The sequence below is a fragment of the Triplophysa dalaica genome, chromosome 10, assembly GCF_015846415.1.
Source record: "Triplophysa dalaica isolate WHDGS20190420 chromosome 10, ASM1584641v1, whole genome shotgun sequence".
Taxonomy (NCBI): domain Eukaryota; kingdom Metazoa; phylum Chordata; class Actinopteri; order Cypriniformes; family Nemacheilidae; genus Triplophysa; species Triplophysa dalaica.
The window spans coordinates 4070838-4090605 of record NC_079551.1 but is presented as its reverse complement, the minus strand read 5'-3'; the positions used below and the strand labels follow the sequence as shown (position 1 = coordinate 4090605).

At 35.5% G+C, this 19768-nt stretch overlaps 2 protein-coding genes across 3 annotated transcripts; one reads left to right on the top strand and one right to left on the bottom strand.

The window, feature by feature from the left end:
* Window positions 1-497: 497 nt before the first annotated feature.
* On the bottom strand, window positions 498-9478 carry LOC130429976 (uncharacterized). Of its 2 annotated transcripts, none has more exons than XM_056758841.1 (6): window positions 9169-9478; window positions 6445-6780; window positions 5546-5893; window positions 4722-4835; window positions 3922-4233; window positions 498-3173 (listed from the first exon to the last, which is right to left on the bottom strand). In XM_056758841.1, exons 1-6 carry the CDS (start codon window positions 9209-9211, stop codon window positions 3127-3129), a joined length of 1200 nt encoding a protein of 399 aa, XP_056614819.1. In that variant the 5' UTR covers window positions 9212-9478; the 3' UTR covers window positions 498-3126. The 2 variants fall into 2 exon arrangements, with proteins under 2 accessions (XP_056614819.1, XP_056614818.1); XM_056758840.1 differs by lacking the exon at window positions 9169-9478 and adding an exon at window positions 8489-8562.
* A 2310-nt stretch (window positions 9479-11788) lies between these two features.
* LOC130429866 (uncharacterized) lies at window positions 11789-16213 on the top strand. The gene is made up of 6 exons (XM_056758690.1): window positions 11789-11852; window positions 12833-13144; window positions 13331-13600; window positions 14972-15287; window positions 15477-15565; window positions 16008-16213. Exons 1-6 carry the CDS (start codon window positions 11789-11791, stop codon window positions 16211-16213), a joined length of 1257 nt encoding a protein of 418 aa, XP_056614668.1.
* The last annotated feature ends 3555 nt before the right edge of the window (window positions 16214-19768 follow it).

Sequence of the window (19768 nt, the reverse complement as noted above, 5' to 3'; positions counted from 1 at the left end):
TTTAGGGGGGCTTCAGCCTAAACTTCTGCCCAGCCCCCCTAAAAAAATATTAGATTCATTAATTTGTGATCGCTTCAGTCCCCTTTAAAAACTAATTTGAAACGGCGGCGCGATGCTTCAAGTTTCGGCTCCTCCCCTGATCTAAATCTGCGCGTTATTCAATCCGCAGGGTGCCGAGCGGAGCAAACATCAGAGAGTACAAGGTGTGTGTGTGTGCATTTATTGATAGATTGCTATGATATGACATCTGCATCAGTGCAGTTCTTGTAATTGCAGTTTACATAATGTTACTGGACCAATAAACGGTTCGGTTTCTCATCCAATACCTGTACGTCTTCGCTGCGTTCACCTTCAGCCCTTATCGAAGTGTGATAGTTGTTTTTTCTTCCAACAAAAATGAAGCGATTAACACCCATGAAAACGTTCTTTAGAAAACGATCATGATTTATTTTAATTAACTTTTTAACATTTAAAACATATTAAGGTGTATCTCGGCATTACATTATGCAGCCATGCACAGAAATGGTTAAATACACACATCATTGCCTGAAAGCAACAAATGGCACAGAGAGAGAAACATCATGTGGAGTTATTTTGTTTTGTGCTATTAAATACATTTTATTGTTAAGTAATAATGAATCATCAGTGTAACTTAATACATTAGAGTAAGAGTAGAGTAAAGGGATTTGTGTTTTATATTAAGTAATTGATTTATAGAAGTGGCAAATTGATAATTCATGTTGTTACTTTTAATGAAACGTGTGTACTTGTGTTTGTACAGTGAATAATGAATCAAGAAGTCTTCATTGTAAAAAAATCTACGTTCCCAACTCAAATGTTCTAGTGACTGGTCACATCTAAATGTTTCAATTTTTTTACAGTGTTGTATATGGTTCAGTCAGTACTCCTACTCCCATATATGAAATACAGGGAATACAATGAAATAGTGAATAGCAATAAGGTTAGTAGTAAACAACCCTACCCTAATAGTCAAATAATATTTTTTTAATCATACCCTTATTGGGGGCTGAGCCCCCCTAAAATGAAAATCCTAGAATCGCCCCTGGCAATAGTCGATGTGCAAAACAGTAATACTCAAGTGCCTTGTCGGTGTCCTTACTCGGTGGAGTCGCACAGGTAGAGTCGACGGTCTTTACTCTCTTCGGTCTTCACGCGATGAGGGCTGCATGCAGTGGTTAGTCTCATTTATATACCCGTTTAGTCTAGCAATTGAATTCCGCAAGACACGCCTTCCAATATCTCCCAATAACACGCGAAACAAACGCACCTATTAACACATGACTCAGGGGACGCACACAATGGAAAACGTAACTGCGTTAGATTCAATAAGACACACACTATTAATTAATTACACTCACGACTTTCAGTTGATTCTTCAATTGATATTTTAAACCCCACTGTTGTGACTCAGTCTTTACTCAACAGGATGCCAAGAAGTTATTAGACTATTCTATTTTTTTAATGAATACAATAATAGATCTTGAATTTTGAAAGAAGCGCTAAACAATTATATTTTAAACCAAGGTTAGAACTATAGGGGATAGGCCCATCCTTCTTGAAGATCTTGAGATTTCATCTGAAACTCAACATTTAATAAATAAAACAGTGTAGACCTATGACAATTGAAGATGAAGATATTGACTAGATTTTTTTTATTCTTAGTTTTAAAAGTTTTACCCTAAACTAGATGTAGAACATGCTTGATTGAGTCACCTACACAAACATGAGAGATTTTCTCTCACACCAGATCGTTGACACACAGACATATCCAGAAAATCAGTCAGGATGATAACCGCCAACCTTTTTTTGGGCTCATTGTCTTAAGACTATACCATTTGATAGAAATGCACCCCGTAGAGGTGCTAACAGAAAACAATCCCCCATTCCTCCATGACCAGGAACAACATGTCAGGGCATGACATTGAATCAACAATATATAGTTTTGACACAATGATAAAATGGTGACCCAAAGACTTTAAGAATTTGTCAGATAAAAATCTTAAACCTGGAACCAACAAACACTTAGATGAAACAACGAATAACCATTATCTCTCTCAAATTTATAAACACAACCATTAGGTTTCAAACTGTGATGTGCCAGCAGGATGAAAACTCCTTGCAGGGATAGGACTACAATATAAACTGTCAAACAAGACAGACAGATCATAAAAACAGCTTACTTTGATTGACTAGTCAAATGACTTTCATGGGAAAGTAGTGAGACAGTCAACCTTTGAGAAGATTTCAAACCCATTTCGCTCATTTGCATGATAAAAACCACAAAGCAAGGAAACAACACTCTTAGAAGTGAAACCCACATACAACATCTATATTATCTCACTAGTTTTACAAACATCATTCACAAATATCCTGTAGTAAAAGCAAAACAGGGCACGGTGGCTTAGTAGTTAGCACGTTCGCCTCACACCTCCAGGGTTGGGGGTTCAATTCCCGCTTCTGACTTGTGTGTGGAGTTTGCATGTTCTCCCCGTGCCTTGGGGGTTTCCTCCCCTGGTCCAAAGACATGCATGGTAGGCTGATTGTCATCTCTGGAAAAGATTGTCCGTAGGGTGTGAGTGCGTGAGTGAATGAGTGAGTGTGTGCCCTGCGATGGGTTGGCACTCCATCCAGGGTGTATCCTGCCTTGATGCCCGATGACTCCTGAGATAGGCGCAGGCTCCCCGTGACCCGAGGTAGTTCGGAAATAGCGGTAGAAAATGGATGGATGGATGGAAAAGCAAAACAGGATGAAAACAAAACTTTTTGAAAAGGGTGTGATGAAGGGGGGTTTAGGTATTTAGACCCACTGAAGCAAGGGTTGGGGTCAGAGGAGAGCCCCAAAAAAATCCTAAAATATAACTGTCATAAGGGCTGTCATACTATAAAAGTCTCAGTTTGAGGGACAGGTGGACAGATACTTTGAGAGGTGTACATAAATCAATCAACATTTTTGACACAGTATATGAAAATACTATTGACATCATACTTACACGTAGCCTATACACTGCGTGACGTTTCATTGGGTTTTTTTTCAGACAAGATTTATAATTAGTTGAAATTCAACCTCAATCTGAGAGTATGATGTTCCTCTACTGTTGATGATCTTCAGGTCATAGACTCCAGTGTGTTCAGTGTTGAGATCCTCTGAATATCTGAGAAACACAAACATTGTAACACATGAACATTACATTCATAATCATTAAATTAACATCCCAACATTACTCAACACATGACAGATGTTTGGTAGTTAAAATTTTTATGAATTTGTGAATTAGTTCACGCTTACACTTACAGATAAAACATGCTGATTGAATATGTGTTAGTAATTGCTGACATAAACACAAGAAAGATTAATAATGAAAAATCTACTTGTTAACTAATGTTTATTATGGGATACATGGACACATCAAGAAGCAAGAATGAACTACAAGAAGCAAGAGAGTTGCAAGCCTTTAATTAGAGTTAAGTAAAGCTTTTGATGGGACAGTTAGCTCCTAGAGATGTAGTGACAACAGCTGCGCAGAGGGGCCCAATTTGTTTTTTGATATGGGGCCCAAAATTCCTGACGGTGCCCCTGGTAAGACCGTTAATCGATTGTTAATAAAGTTTAGATGTGTTATAAAAGTGGTTTTGAGTGGTTGTTTATGGGGAATAATAGACCTTGGAATGTTGCAAAAGGGCAATCAGCACAGAGTTTTCCAGAGCGCCGTTTAAAAACAGTAAATAAGATTTGTGTTTATTACTCATGTGCTGTGTTTGTGTCTTCTTTAGTCGTCTGCTGGTTTGAAGTGTAAAAATGTTTCTCTCTTCACTTCAGTGGTGCTTATTGTGTTTGATGAGCTGAATTGAGAAAATGTATGTAGAACATATACATATTATTAATAGAATTGAGCTTCTTACCTATGACTCTAACATTGTATTGACGGTATGATGGTCCTCCACCAGTGATGAACTGAAGGAATGATTTCAGTCGACTGCTGCTGCTGATCTTTACTTTATACAGTCCAGCGTCTTCTGTTCTGATGTTTGTGATGATGAGATATCCAGTCTGATCATCCAAATCCAGTCTCTCTCTTAATTGATCATTCAATGTTCTGATTGAGGCTATCACTTTATCTCTAAAGCTCCACTCGATGACATCATCAGACTGAGGTTTATTGACATGAGTCTCTAGAGTGACAGAATCTCCTTTAGTCACTTTCTTCTCTTTAACTGTCACAGAAACACAAGAGAGAGAAATATAAACATCATAACTCATCAGTGTTCAGGTGAAGATGATCAACAATCTCAGATGTTATGAAGAACTAAAACAAACTGATGAAATGTGCACCACAAATGCACTTTAAGAGACTATAGATAAAATTGTCTGTTGTCAGGTGTTACATCTATAAAGTAAATGATCATTAAGTTTAATAAGATTCTGCTTCTGAAGAACTATATTACCTAGTGAAAATATTTGTTGTTATCAATATAATCTTATTCTTGATGCTGTGTGTTTAGTTAATGAAACCTTGTACAAACTACAGGTAAACAGAGAGATGAGGTGATGAGAAACCGATGAGGGGGAACGCCTGATGGGGAGACACACAGCGTCAGACAAAGTACCGATGTGACCGGGATCACAACAAAAAACACCTTTATATTAATACAATGAATATATATGATTTCTTATTACAGTAAAAGCTGGAGATTAAACTCACCCTTTCGTTTCTGACTTTCATAATTAATGCGGCGATACACAATCACACTAAAAACACCAAAAACAAGAGCAACAGCAACAGTAATAGTCAGCAGTCCTGCAGATTGACCAGATTCTGTGATGACAGAGAGAAACATTTAAAATAATATCACACAAGTATTCCTGCTATAACAGATGAATACAGTGCAGTTGTTTCATTTGGTCTCTTTAGATCTGTTACATTACATCACATTCCTTCTTAAACTGAGACATTTAAGAGAAGAGAAAGTTGAAGGGAATGTCTTCATCTTATTTTTTATTTAAGAGGAGCTTCAACTTAAAATACAACCTTTTCAAATCTTGACTAAGTGAGTTATTGACAAGAAATAACATTAATATTGGATCGCCGGTACTTGCATTTCTACTCCAATTTGCATCTCTATTTCACGGCAGAAGCCAGTCTGAGTTATTTAATAATGTATTTTTTAGGCTGAATGGTTCCATAAAGAAGTTGTTTATAATTGCTAGGACACATTTGTCAAAGTTTTGTACACACTTTGAATTTGACACAACAGTTTATTTCACATTCAAAATGCACTAAAATTATCAAAACACATGCATTTGTTTTGAAAGCACAACTTCTGGCAGTTCAGTTCAGTACAGAAATAAAACAGATTTTGACATGAACACTGGAGAATTTTCTCTTGTTAAAAAATATAAATGTGACTGAGTCTTACAATTCGTGTGACTCGATATGAAGAGAGATGAGTTTCTTTGTGATATGATGTGATTTATTCACACACAGATGATATTAATAATTATTAGAGAGAGAACTGAGATACTCACCACTGACAGAAACACTGAATGTCCTGTATTTTGTGTCTCTATTGCTGCTGATCTTTAGTTTATAAAGTCCAGTGTCTGTGGTTTTGGTGTTTGTGATGATGAGAGATCCAGTGTGAGGATCCAGCTTCAGTCTGTCTCTGAATCTCCCATCAAGAACATCATCATATATTGAGCTCTTATTGTCTTCTTTATCATGTTTAGCTATGAGAACACCATCATCTCCAAACCTCCACAGTATCAGATCACCTCTCTGTGTTTGAATATCAGTGTTTAGAGTCACAGAATCTCCCTCCATCACTGATTCTGACTTCACTTCACATGTGTCAGATTTAAAAACAGGAGGAGCACCTACAAGAAACAGATTCACAAACAGATTACATTTATAAACCAATGTCAGCTGATATAAACAGAGCTTTAATAAGGTCCCTGAGGCTACTGTTGTATAGTAAATAACTCACGGGGGGTTTACTAACAAAGGGTTAACATTGCTGTTTAGATGACGATCATATGTTCATCGTGTAAATGTATTAACAAAAATTAACTAACAATGAGCAAAACATGTATTTCTAAATCGCTTTTTAATGTTAGTTAATAAAAACATCTGGTCCATTAAATAATACTAAACAAGTATTAGTAAATGTTCAAAAATTAAGATTAAATTCACAATAAAAAGACATGGAAAGGTCACATTGTTGTGGTTATTTCCCAACAGTATTGAAAATGTTTTTGAATATCAATATTTTCGAGGTATTGTCTTGAAGTATCATGGCAGCACTGAATTGTTTTAATTGTATTAACTCAATGACGTAACACACATAACATGTTTAGTCTGCACTTGAATCTTTAGTTTAATTTCATGTTGAAATCTTAATTCAAAAGCCAAACACATTTCTGCTTACCATTGACAGTAACTCTCAATCTCTGGTATGTTGTTCCAGTGTTGTTCTCATAATCTACTTCATATCGTCCAGAGTGTTTGTGTCTAATGTTTTTGATGATGAGATCTCCAGTCTGAAGATCTAATATCTGCAGTCTGTCTTTGAATCGACCAAAATTTTCAAAATTTATAGCACCTCCACCAGTCATTTCAGCTATAAGTGTGGCAGAACCTTCTTCTCCAAACCTCCACCGTATCTTGTCATCATTCTGTAGTTTAGTTACATCAGTGTGTAGAGTGACTGATTCTCCCTCATTCACTGACACGGACTTCTCATCTGTCACATCAACAAACAAACCTGAACAACACAAACACAAACATTAATACAGAAATTAAATGTTTCAGACTGCTGATAATGTCAGCACACAGATCCAACTGAGAAGATTGAGTCTTGTCTAACAACACAATTTTACTTGTGAAAAGAACCAAAAAACAGATTACATAGCCCCCAAAGACACGGTTATTTCATTGTTTTGTTAACGTTCTGTGCATAACTTGTTTAAGATTGCCTCAAATATCAGTAAAAAATGGATCAAATGGGGATCAATTTCTCTATTCAAAAGCGTTGAGCAAGTAGACTCCACTTTAAGAGCCTTCATTAGCACAAGCCCCGCCACTTAGTGTCATCAGTCAACTAAATCACATTAGGTTTGTTCGACATGATGCGGCGCCGCAAGATCCGACAGCTGGATGACGTCAGAGTACTGCCAGAGCAATTCGAAAGCAAACTCTTAATGGTTTTTCGAACAGCTCTGGCGGTACTTTGACGTCATTAGCATCAAGTCGAACAAGCCTATTAGTTTCTTGTCTAAAACAGTGCAGACTTCAGAAAAAAATGATGGATGAAGTCTAGAACTATGGAAGGATATAAAATATTCTGCATTCATAAAAAAATGCCTTCTGTTGTCTGTTCTCGCTAGTGGTTCTGACATTATCAAAAAAAACTAATAATGTAAAATATATTATATCTGCTGTTTTACTCGCAGGTGCATTGGATCATTGCCACGTATTAGTTATTTGTGTTTTGACCTCTTGACCAATCAGAATTCGCTCGTTAGTGGTATTTGTATGTGTTATTTCTAAATTATTTGTTGTATGTGGTGGAAAATATTGAAAAATGAAATTGAAAATATTTATTTTAATTGACTATTTAGTTTGTTACTATTTTCCTGTATTTGGCTGTGATTTATTTCATGCATTTTCACATATTTGATTCATATTAACTTATAGTACGAGTCCCTGATGTCATATGTTTCATGTTCTCTTGTTTGTTTGTTTTTAGAAAAAAGGATGGATTTGTAGCGTTTTGAAAAAAATAAACTTTGAATTTATAATCGACAATTCTATTGTTTTCATTTAACAATCACTGTTTAACATGTTCAGACTGAGCCAACAGACCATTTTAACAGGATAAATTGAGTATTAACAAAATGTATGGATCTACGTAAAAAAAAAATTGGGAAAAGAGCTCTTCATATCTTTATGACATACATATACAGTAATCTCATAACTTTTGGCATTTTATTTGGAAATTTGGCTATTTCCCAAAACATCTACATTTACATTTAGGCATTTGACTTACATTGCATTATCCTTTACATTTTACATAGGCATTTGCAATCCCCTGGGATCGAACCCACAACCTTGCTTTTACCACTGAGCTAAAGGAAATCTAGAATATGGGAAGCTTGTAGCCTTTCATATTATACAGCTAGTGTGGCCAGGGGTGCCGCCAGAAATTCTGAGCCCTATGGAAACCAAAATTTCTGGGCCCGCTACATTTTTAAAGATAAAATTTAACCCAATAAACATGAAAAAAAGATACTTAGCTCATTGCATAGTTAAAATGTCTTAAGATGAGTACAAAGCTTACAAAAACAAAAACAAAAAAAATTGAAATATGTACTTGTATAAACTTACATAAACTTACATGAAAGGGAGAACATTTGTTATCTCAATTGCAAGCACAACAGAACATTATGAACACATATTGACATATACTTTACATGAACAACATGGACTTTGGCGTTCTCTGTCTTCTCTTTCCTTCTTTTCTTTCCCTGACTGTTGATGTGACATGTCTGCGTGTGTCACTGTCTGCACTGCATCATGACAAGTCCAATAAGCAAGAGACGCTACACTAGCGATCGTAGCTCGGACAGCGCAGATGGAATGAACCATTGTGAGAGGGAGGGGTGTGACTGAAACAGTAAATTCATTATTTGATTTTTAAATATTAAATCTATGGTCAAAACGGAGAAAATACACATTTATTGCACGAGGGGCCCTGGCACATTTAATGTATGTATAAAAAAGAGAAAAGAAATAGGAAAATAAAAAGGGGGTCTGCTGTTCTGGGCCCTATATCAGCCTGGGCCCTTAGAATCGTCCTAACCTTCCACCCCTTTACTGCGCCCATGTGTGTGGCCTTCAGATGCTCATAGTATCAGATCATAGTATAGACCCAGTGCAAAATATACAATCTTATGAACTCGTCTCCGTAATCTGCTGGGAAATCGTGTAAAATCATCACCATGCACGCGCATGCCGTCAGAAAACGATCCCCAGTTGATCCATATCACCGGTTCACTTTCTGTCGGTCTCTCGACGTTGTGTAGAGTCGACAGATGGGGTTCGCCCATCTGTGAAAGTGAAAGTATTCAATTTGACAATATAAAACACTTACCGCAGACGAGCAGTAACACGATGCTTTTAGAAAAGCTCCTCATCCTGCTTTAGATTTCACTAACAAATAATTTAATGAAGATATTCAGTGTTATTAATACATGTAAATCTCCTCAGTTTGTTATCTGAGCCTCAGAGCCGCATGCGACCACTACTGGTCACCAAACCTGATAAAGTCTAACAGAGACCACCTCACTGAAATATCCACACAAGAATCACTTAAGGTGTCCGATCATCTGCAAAGATGATATTAATCTAATAAACTAACAGCTAAAATACCGTCCGAACGGAGGATCACAGTGCTCTTGTGATGGGCGGTGTATGAACGAGTCGAATCTTTAATATGATTCAGGACCACCGAATTGACTCGGAGAGTGATTCATTCATTTTGTGTTGACCGCGCATGTGCAACATTGTACCAGAATCAGAAATGATTTGTTCGTCTCTCGAGTCATCGAGTCTTTTCCTCCTTTTGTCAAATGGTGGATCCGCAGGGAAACCTGTAAGCTGAACCGGAGTCTTCAGGTCTTTAACGTTATGTGACCACTTCCTGTATCATCTGTCAGTGATGTATGTTGTACGTGTTGTATAATGTATTATAGGGAGGACATATTATAAAATGATCAAAATACATGTGCAATAAACATCTATAAAACGTACCAGTTCGGTTTTCTTTTGTGTCAGTATATTAATAAATGTTTCTTGTTTTTAATTTACTTTAATAAATAACTATTGTGCATAAGAACAAAATATGAACAGAAGCATAGTACAGTCAGTTTTTAATTCTGCACATTACACAAGTGATCTCTCTTATTAAATAATTTCACATTTAAATGGTTTAAACAGCCTATTAATATACACATTGCTACTGCATGAGACTTATAGTTAAAAAACTATCTGTAAACATTTATTGTAGACCATAGTGACCCAAAAATCTTGATGACTTATAAATACATAACTTTACAGAAATGCATCAATTCATGCTCTCCTCACAAATCAACTGATTCTTGTTTTTCACTTCACATTTTAAGATGTTGTTCATGCAATTGTTCATGTAATAATTTTTTATTACTACTTATTAGTCCATAGAAACGATGCTTCATGTCATAGTTGATGCCTGGACTACTCAGAAGAATACACTCACCTCTTATCCTCAATCCATTTATGGGCTGAACTTTTTAAAGAGAAAAATTAGACTTAGACAAATACTTCAGCAAATAATAATGCGAAGACTTCGATGGACAACTTGTACCTTTGGCAGACATCAATGAGTAGCAGCCAAAAGCAACTGTTATATATTTAGTGATGGAGAAACTAGTTCTACATTAATAACAGAGACTGAATTATTATCTGATTTTTCCTCACATGAACGTGTTTCAGAGTGGCCTCAAGGCAATTCTCCTGTACCAGCATTTTCAAGGATTGATGTTATCTCATCCTGCTTTTCCATTACAGACAACATGTAGTTCTGCTCACTATCAATGTTTGTGGAAGAGGGTGTATGGACATCTCTAGGATGAGACACTGGAGGTGCTGTAGTGTTTGGAACTGTGAGCTCTCTCATGAGCACCGAGGGCCTCTGCTGGAGATCAATAGTATTGTCTGTCCTTTTCTATTCTGGTCTTTCAAAGTTTACATCAGAATTTCCAGTCCAGTTTTCATCTGGTCCAGGGTTCTGTGGAACAAAAGTCTCTACATCAATGTTAAGAGCTTTTATTCTTAAAACATGACTCCATGCCATCAGATCGATAAGAAGCAGCACTCCGCACACCAGGTTCAGAGATGCTTAAAACATTCACTATTGCCATTGATGCAGCTATATCGACCTTAAGCTGAACTTTTTCTTTTGTCATCTTAATGTCTCTTCCTGCTCCTCAAGAGAATGTTTTTTCTTAACGTACTTTGATGGGCCATCAGATCAAATATTTCAGCCCATGCTTTGAATTGTGCAGATGAATTAGTGGTACGGTTTGATTTTGAACATTGTTTTTACTCCTTTTGTTTACTGTCACGTGGCAATATGTCATCCTGGTCATCATTACATTTACATTCAGTCGTTTAGCAGACGCTTTTATCCAAAGTGACTTACAGAGTTTGTGCCATGCTGTGGCATTTTCAGAACATCAAGCAGTGCTTTAATGTGTGAAACATCTTTCATGAGCTCTTTGAGAGAAAGTCTCTGGCTCTTTATTAGTTTACTTCTCCTTTAAGTTGTTTCTGAATTGACTCAATCTTGTTGGTCAAAGCCTTTGCAGACAGAGTGTTTTTTCTCTTCTGCATTCTAGATGAAGTTGAACCAGCATTTGATCCACTCATTCTGTGCATTCAGGCAGATGGAAGTAACCATCACAGTATGAACACAACGGAAAGCCAACAACACACTAATAAACAAACAAAATGATTAATTTCATGATGACACCACAAGAATATTTGATGGCACAAAAGAATAAATGAGAGGTCTGAGATTTATGACCTCACAAAACTGACTGTTGTGATCCATCTTCTGTGATCCAAAGCAGAGAAATAAACTTTGTGTTTGAAAGGAACATGAAGTTTAACAATCGGTGATAAAGAAGTTTAGACCTCGTGGTCAGCTTTACGTTCAGCTTCAGACGGGAAGCATGAAGTGTGTGACCTCCCCGCCTGCAACCGGCTGCTCTAGTAGATTAACTCAAACTTCCTCTGGTCGGTTCGTAAAGCAGCTTTAGAAACTTCTACCGTCAGATGCGGTTTCACTACGAGAAACCCATCATATGCTTAAAATATAAACTTGATTTAGTATTCTATTTTCTACTTGAAATTAGCTTGTTTAATAATTTCCTCATCTTCAGAACCAAGCAGGTTAATAAAGTGTTTTTGATATAATGTTTATATCCATCTAATAATTATTAACCCTGTATTATACAGATTATATTATTTTATAGATTAGCCCCGAGCCTACAAATTGTTACTCATTCTAGATTATGGTGACATCATATGCGTAACATTTGAGTGATCCAGTCAGAGAGCAGATCCACATACAGCCAAAGATTTAATAATAACAATAAAACAACAAATAACAAAAAGAAAACCAAATGACACAAGAACTCTGAAACAACGACTGAACCAATCACAAATTAAACACTAGATATATATACACATGATAACAACACATCTGTGTTTTTGTTTTTGTGTTGCACTAAATCTTAAACAATCGTAAGATCAGAGCTTTACATGTGATGGGCGGTCCATTGAAGAAAGAGGATTTGTTGATGAACTGCAGTCACACTGAAGCTTCACTTCACATCAGAAATATCCTCTTTATTTCTGTCGCTTTCTTACAAAACTCTCATTGACGTTTTAAACAGTTTTTAAACCTTTTACATCATTTCTGGATTTGTTGCAAGCTGTTGAAGAAAATGTTTAATGTGATTTTGTTCTGTTTGTGGAGTCTGTCTGGTAAGTTTTACGTGTTTTATATCTTTAGATTTATCAGTCACACGCATGATTTTATGATTCAAGATCATTATTTTCCAATAATCACATTTCAATTGTTCTGTGTTTATTCCATCATTAATGTCACATTAAAATTAATTGTGAGTTTGCATATATAATATGTGATAATTATTGCAAATAAAGGGTGAATTATACATGTTTAACTTATGTAATACTGATTGTATTTTCAGGTGTGTTTAGTGAGTCTGTGTCAGTGACTGAAGGAGATTCTGTCACTCTGTCTGTGAATCTCACTGAAGTGAAAGATAAAATCTCATGGAAGTTTGGAGCTCAAGATGTTGTCATAGCTGAGATCAATGTAGTGCACGATAACATGAGATTATATGAAGAGAGACCTGACGGGAGATTCAGAGACAGACTGAAGCTGGATCAAACTGGATCTCTCATCATCACAAACATCACAAACAAACACTCTGGACTTTATCAAGTCATCAACACCAACACAGGAAAACAACTCAATATATTCAACATTACTGCCTACGGTGAGTAGAGAAGAGATGATCAATATCTTTCATAATATTCTGCCATTATCACAGAGCATTTTATATATTGTATTTTATATATATTTACATTTGTGCACTGCCCTTCATGTTGTTATTGCAAAATATGTAATAAAAAATAATAACAACAAATGAAAAAGCTCTTATTCTTCACTGTCGTGTTTTCAGCTCATCTGTCTGTTCCTGTCATCACCAGAGACTCTTCATCATCGAGCTCAAAGTGTTCAGTGTTGTGTTCAGTGATGAATGTGTCACATGTGAGTCTCTCCTGGTACAAAAGAAAGAGTTTATTGTCCAGCATCAGTGTGTCTGAACACAGAAACATCAACATCTCTCTTCATCTGGAGTGTCTGGATGATTCTTACACATGTGTGATCAACAATCCCATCACAAACCAGACTCAACATCTCAACACTGATGTCTGTCACAAGTGTTCAGGTGAGTCACATGTGATTATTAGTGTTTATTCACTTAGCTGATAAGGAAACTGGTTTAATATGATGGGTTTTGTCATTCTGTTTAGTGGTGCTACAGTATTTATAATAGACTCTTAATGTAAATTGCATAATAAATGGACACAATCAATCAATTTTACCAAAATTGTCCACACAAATGGAGTAAATCGGGTAGGACAAATAGCATCGTCTGTTTGAAACAGTGTGATAAATTATATTTCCGTTTTATTGTTTTCTAATGATATGATAAAAAAGTCTGTTTCAATTTGAAATAATTCAAAATGTAATTTAGGGAAGCCGGGATTATTATTTTTTGTTATTTTTGCAACAATTTCACAGCCATCACTTTTCACTCTTTTGGATGAGTATATATATAAAATGTGATAAAGCACAGTCATAAATACAGTAAATGACTTAAAATCAGTCAGCTGCAGGAAAGTGTTTATTCTCTTTATAGCCTAAACTCAGAGACTGGACCAATGGGCTTGAACTTTAATCTTTGCTGCCTGCTTAGATACTGAAGGTGTGATGCACTTCAATAGACAGAAAGAATGACAGACTATTTAGGTGAAAGTAGGGGTTGACAAAATTGTATTATCAAGTAGGTTATTTAACAGTTCAGGAGCATTATAACAAAGAAACTAAATAATGTAGAAATGAAACATGGCTTCTTCACTGTATGAAATAAAAACACTGATTTCAATATAGAAACAAAACTTATTTAGCCATAGACAGTTCATGATTTTGTATTTTGTTGTTTCATCAACAATGACGACAGAAACAGCAGCAGGTTTTTGGTCTTTATCTAAAGGATCATGTTATGCAGCTGGAGAATAAGTCTTGACATTGTGATGAAGACACGACGGAGGGTCTTCTGCGTCACACTGAAGGGCTTTATTCTGAAATAACAGTTCAGTTTAATTCACTGATCTGATGTAGGGATACATATCCGACTCTTTCCATTCACTAAAGACATCACGGACTGTTTTCATTTGTTTTTGACATAACCTTGTATTTCACAGTAACTTATATAAGACGGGTCAAAGATGCGACAGACTTGTTTGTACTGTGACTTGTGCTGGATATGACGTCTTCGAGTGGGAAATCGATAGTATGTATAACTGAGCAAAGTTTTAAAACGCGTAAAAATAATCAAGTTTCGTGTTCTACAATAAACAAATTTCGCTTGATCTGTGTTTATTCCATCATTAATGTCACATTAATATAAATTGTGTTCATGTGCGTGCATGCGTGTGCATTTATAACATATGATATTATTGCAAATAAAGGATGAATTATACATGCTTAACTTTTGTACATTTTGTGAAGTAATATTAACTGTTTGTAAATCCAGGTGTGTTTAGTGAGTCTGTGTCAGTGACTGAAGGAGATTCTGTCACTCTGTCTGTGGATCTCACTGAAGTGAAAGATAAAATCTCATGGAAGTTTGGAGCTCAAGAAGTTGTCATAGCTGAGATCATTGTAGTGAACAAAAACATAAACAAGATATTACATAAAGAGAGACCTGACGGGAGATTCAGAGACAGACTGAAGCTGGATCAAACTGGATCTCTCATCATCACAAACATCACAAACACACACTCTGGACTTTATAAAGTCATCAACACCACCTCAGGAAAACAACTCAATATGCAACATTACTGTCTATGGTGAGTAGAGAAGAGATGATGAATATCTTTCATAATATTCTGCCATAATCACGAAGCATATTATGAAATTGTATTTTATATATATATTTACATTTGTGCACTGCCCTTCATGCTGTTATTGCGAAATATGCAATAAAAAATAATAACAACAAATTAATAAACTCTTATTTTTCACTGTTGTGTTTTCAGCTCGTCTGCCTGTTCCTGTCATCTCCAACTCTTCATCATCTTCAGTGTCTTCATTGTCAACTTGTTTAGTGTTGTGTTCAGTGATGAATGTGACACATGTGAGTCTCTCCTGGTACAAAGGAAAGAGTTTATTGTCCAGCATCAGTGTGTCTGAACACAGTAACATCAACATCTCTCTTCATCTGGAGTGTCTGGATGATTCTTACACATGTGTGATCAACAATTCCATCACAAACCAGACTCAACATCTCAACACTGATGTCTGTCACAAGTGTTCAGGTGAGTCACATGTGATTATTAGTGTGTATTCACTTAGCTGATGAGGAAACTGGTTTAATATGATGGGTTTTGTCATTCTGTTTAGTGGTGCTGAAACTATACAGGTTTTGTAATAGAACATTAAATTAAATTGCAAAATAAATGGACAAAATTTACTTTACCAAAGTCGTCCACACAAATTAACTTTTCCCTTGTGAGTTAGTTGAGTAAAGGACAAATAACATGAATAATATTTCAGTTTTATTGTCACAGATGTCTCTGAAGAAGACAACATCTGCAAGTGTACTTTTACTGAAGCTGTGATCCGATTGGTCGTCTCTGCTCTGGTGGGAGTGGCTGCTGTTGCTGTTGTGGTTTATGACGTCAGATCCAGAAGAGATGAACAGAAGAAGAAGAGATCATATCAGAAGATAAGATCAGACATTGAGTTAAACACACTTGATTCAGCTGGGTGTTAGAGTTGGGTGTCGTTTTATTGATCAATTCCGAGTCTGATTGTTTAAATTTCAAGTGTTAAAACTGAAACATTATACCAAACATTACACATCAAGACGTATAGTCACATTGCATCTTCATTGAATGCTTGTCAAATAATAGCCTGTGAGCAGTGTTTTTAATAGAAACGTTCAGTTTTATCCATTCTGTCAGATAACTGTGTTAAGAGATAAAATACTGCATCTCACTTTAAGTGTTTTACACCGGCCTGTGTTCCTGAGATGTGATGTTTAATTTTGCTGTGATGAACTCTTGTTTATTGTGTTAGTGAGCTGTATTTTGAGTTATTATGGCTCAAATCTAAAAAAAAAAAATTTGATTAATTGACTTTCATTGGAATGCACAATAAAAAACTTGTGATCTCATTAAGGAAATAAACTCTTCAAATACTCATTTATATTACATCTTTATTTAGTGCAGATAGTATATCACTCAGAAATTATGCTTTTGTCACTATAAGGAGTTCATTCATATTTAAACTGCAGCCTCATAGTTTCCATTAAAACTAATACAATTCCAATTATATCCATTAAATCTATTACAGTTTCTACTGTGTTTTGGGTATAAGTGCTGTTTTTTTAAGGGAAATTACAAACAGACGCCCAAAACACAACAACATAAAAGCTTTACTTGTTATTATTAGTTTTGATTTTGTCTGTTCAGTGTGTCTTTTGATAAAGAACATTTATTATCCGTTTCTTATGTACACTGCCCTCTAAGCTCTGCTACTTTTCCCCTCAATATTAATATTATTTATTATTATTATAATTTAATACTATTATATTATACTTTTTTTCATTTGCCTCACATGCAAATATCTTTATTATTTAAAAAACGTTTTGTAATCATGCATCTTCATTTGATTAGTTTGAAACACACACACACACACACGCACACACACGGTGAACTGATGTATTGATTGTACGTAAAAAATTGAGCCAAAAACATTTTAGCCAGTAGTTTCATGTTGTGTTTACTATAAAGCGATAAAAATTATTTGTCTGTGTTTTTGAGTTGTACTAAAACTTCTTAAGATCAGAGCTTTGCATGTGATGGGCGGTCCATTGAAGAAAGAGGATTTGTTGATGAACTGAAGTCACACTAAATCTTCACTTTACATCAGCAATATCCTCTTTATTTCTGTCGCTTTCTTACAAACTCTCATTGACGTTTTAAACAGTTTTTAACATTTTATATCATTTCTGGACCCAAATGTGGAAAAAATGTGGCTATAAGTTATTCCAATGAAGAGTGTAAAATGATAAATGACACAGAATTTATGATCATCTTAATCAGGAAACGATTAAGAGGAAAAACAATCTCTCATTTACATTTAACAGAGGCTTTTATCCAAAGCCACTTACAGATGAGGTCAACAATGACAGCAATTGGAACAGAAAGAGTACCTAAAAACCAAACTTGTGTAAAAGTGCATATACCATTAGGTGAAAATAACTGCATTACAAGTCACCAGTAAAAGTCTTAGATTGTCTAAATGGTTAGAGAGTTTGACGGGAAACCCAAAGGTCTCAGATGTCCACTGCTCTGGGTCTGTGTGTTCACTATTCATCATGGATGAGTTAAACCCAGAGGACACATTTCAAAGATGGGGTACCATACAAAACACACACTTTCACTTCACTTTAAATCTTTAGATTTCTGTTTTGTCACAGAACCTGTGAAGGAACGTTTCAATCTTGCTTCTCGGGGTAAAGCAGGAAGTGGAAAAAGCCAGAAAGGAAATACTATTTTAGGTCTTCTGCATGGTTCCAGGGCAAAGTGTTCCTCAGTATCCGTGACAGAAGAACGTGCCTCTCAAACGGCTTCTGTAAACAGGAGACCCATCACATACCTTGACTGTATTGTATTTACCTTGGCATTTTCATTATAATTAAATCTATTAAATCTATAATTAAATATAGATTTACATTTAAGAGCTGCCACGTGAAAGTGTCTTTCTGTATTATAGATCCTCTCTCTGCTTTGACACTCAGATAACTTCAGTGGGAAGAAGCAGTTTTTATCACTTTCTTAAACCTGTTCTGAGTTTGAAAGATCTGGAGACTGTTATCCATGCTTTCATTACCTCTTGACTAGACTTCTGTAATTCAGTGTATGTAGGGATTTCTCAACGCCAACTCTCTAGGTTACAGTGTGTACAGAATGCTGCAGACAGACTGGCAGTAAAAAAAGGGAACACATCACCCCGGTGCTATCATCTCTCCACTGGCTTCAAGTAAAAATTAGAATTGATTTATAAAATGTATTAATGAGCTTTAAAGCATTAAAAAAACACTCCCCAATTTACATCAATGATCTCTTAGGGTCTCACACTCAGGGCTGGTCTGGGAAACAAAATCGGCCCTGGCTTTATGGGATCAAATCGGCCGTCAATAATATTTGTTGACCGGGGGGTTTGGTTGGTGATTGGAGTCCTTTTAATATTTTCTTTTTTTCGACGGGGAGGATTTGTTATTTGAAAGAAGGCATACGTATCTTTCTCAGTAGTAGGGCCACAACTATGGAACAGGCTCCCCCTGTACATGTTAAGAGTCCAAACATTTCATATTTTACAGTTTGTGTATGGTTTTTATTCCTGGGTTTCAAGAATTGTTAAACTCTTGTTTTTATCAATGAATTATCTTTAAAAAATATAAAGAACATTCAAAAGGTGTTAATATGTTGTTCATGTCATGGAGAATACAGCTTTAGAATAACTGAAGATTTTATCAATCAACCTGATAAATGTCAGAATAATTCATCTGACGTCTGTTTGAAAACGTTTATTTTTCTGCTCTCTCGTGAGTTTTTCCTCTGAAATCACAGAATATGAGCAACACAAAGAACCACACATTTTAATCTTCATTTTTATTTATTAATCATGACATGCATTGTATATTCAGTTAAACATGTTAAAGCAGGTCAAGCACAACATTAGCATGTGTTTACTGTTAAAACAGCCATTACTAAATAATCACTTTATCCATTAAAGGACAGAAATGATCAGACACAAACACTTATCAATACTGTTTATATTTAGCTGATATCTAAATCACGAAGCTAGCACATTTTTTAGCATTCTTTCTAATAAGAGCAATAAGGCAAGAATTATTCAGTTAAGTGCTTTATGAAGTTTTTATGTTTCATATGTTCTGCGTTTTTGTTCAGTAAATATTAACACTATAGAAACATATTTGATAATATAAATAAGTGCTTCACAAACACAGTTATAATCAAATGTATGTTATATCATGTCACGCCGTTTACATAGAAAATAGTGAAACACAACACATTCACTTTTGTATTGCAACATCAAATTACATCATTGTAGGACTGATAATAATGTTGATTATATTTTATATTTTAATAACGCGGCCATAAGCTACATGCTTCGCCTTTTAAATTGTCCATGCACAATAAACGTGTGAACTATAAAAGTCATTATCAGTTTCAGGAATACCGCAACAGAAACTCTAACACAAGTTTGAGAACCTTTGATATAAATGATCACACTGACA

Excerpts from the sequence above, each read along its gene's own strand:
- LOC130429976 (XM_056758840.1), bottom strand. The coding sequence starts at position 8,561 with ATGTCACATCAACAGTCAGGGAAAGAAAAGAAGGAAAGAGAAGACAGA. Across the intron at positions 6,781-8,488 it reads CCAAAGTCCATGTTGTTCAT|GTTTGTTTGTTGATGTGACA; the intron begins GTAAAGTATATG and ends TGTGTTGTTCAG. Across the intron at positions 4,234-4,721 it reads TGAAAGTCAGAAACGAAAGG|TTAAAGAGAAGAAAGTGACT; the intron begins GTGAGTTTAATC and ends TTTCTGTGACAG.
- LOC130429866 (XM_056758690.1), top strand. The coding sequence starts at position 11,789 with ATGAAGTGTGTGACCTCCCCGCCTGCAACCGGCTGCTCTAGTAGATTA. Across the intron at positions 13,601-14,971 it reads TGTCTGTCACAAGTGTTCAG|GTGTGTTTAGTGAGTCTGTG; the intron begins GTGAGTCACATG and ends TTGTAAATCCAG. Across the intron at positions 15,288-15,476 it reads ATGCAACATTACTGTCTATG|CTCGTCTGCCTGTTCCTGTC; the intron begins GTGAGTAGAGAA and ends TTGTGTTTTCAG.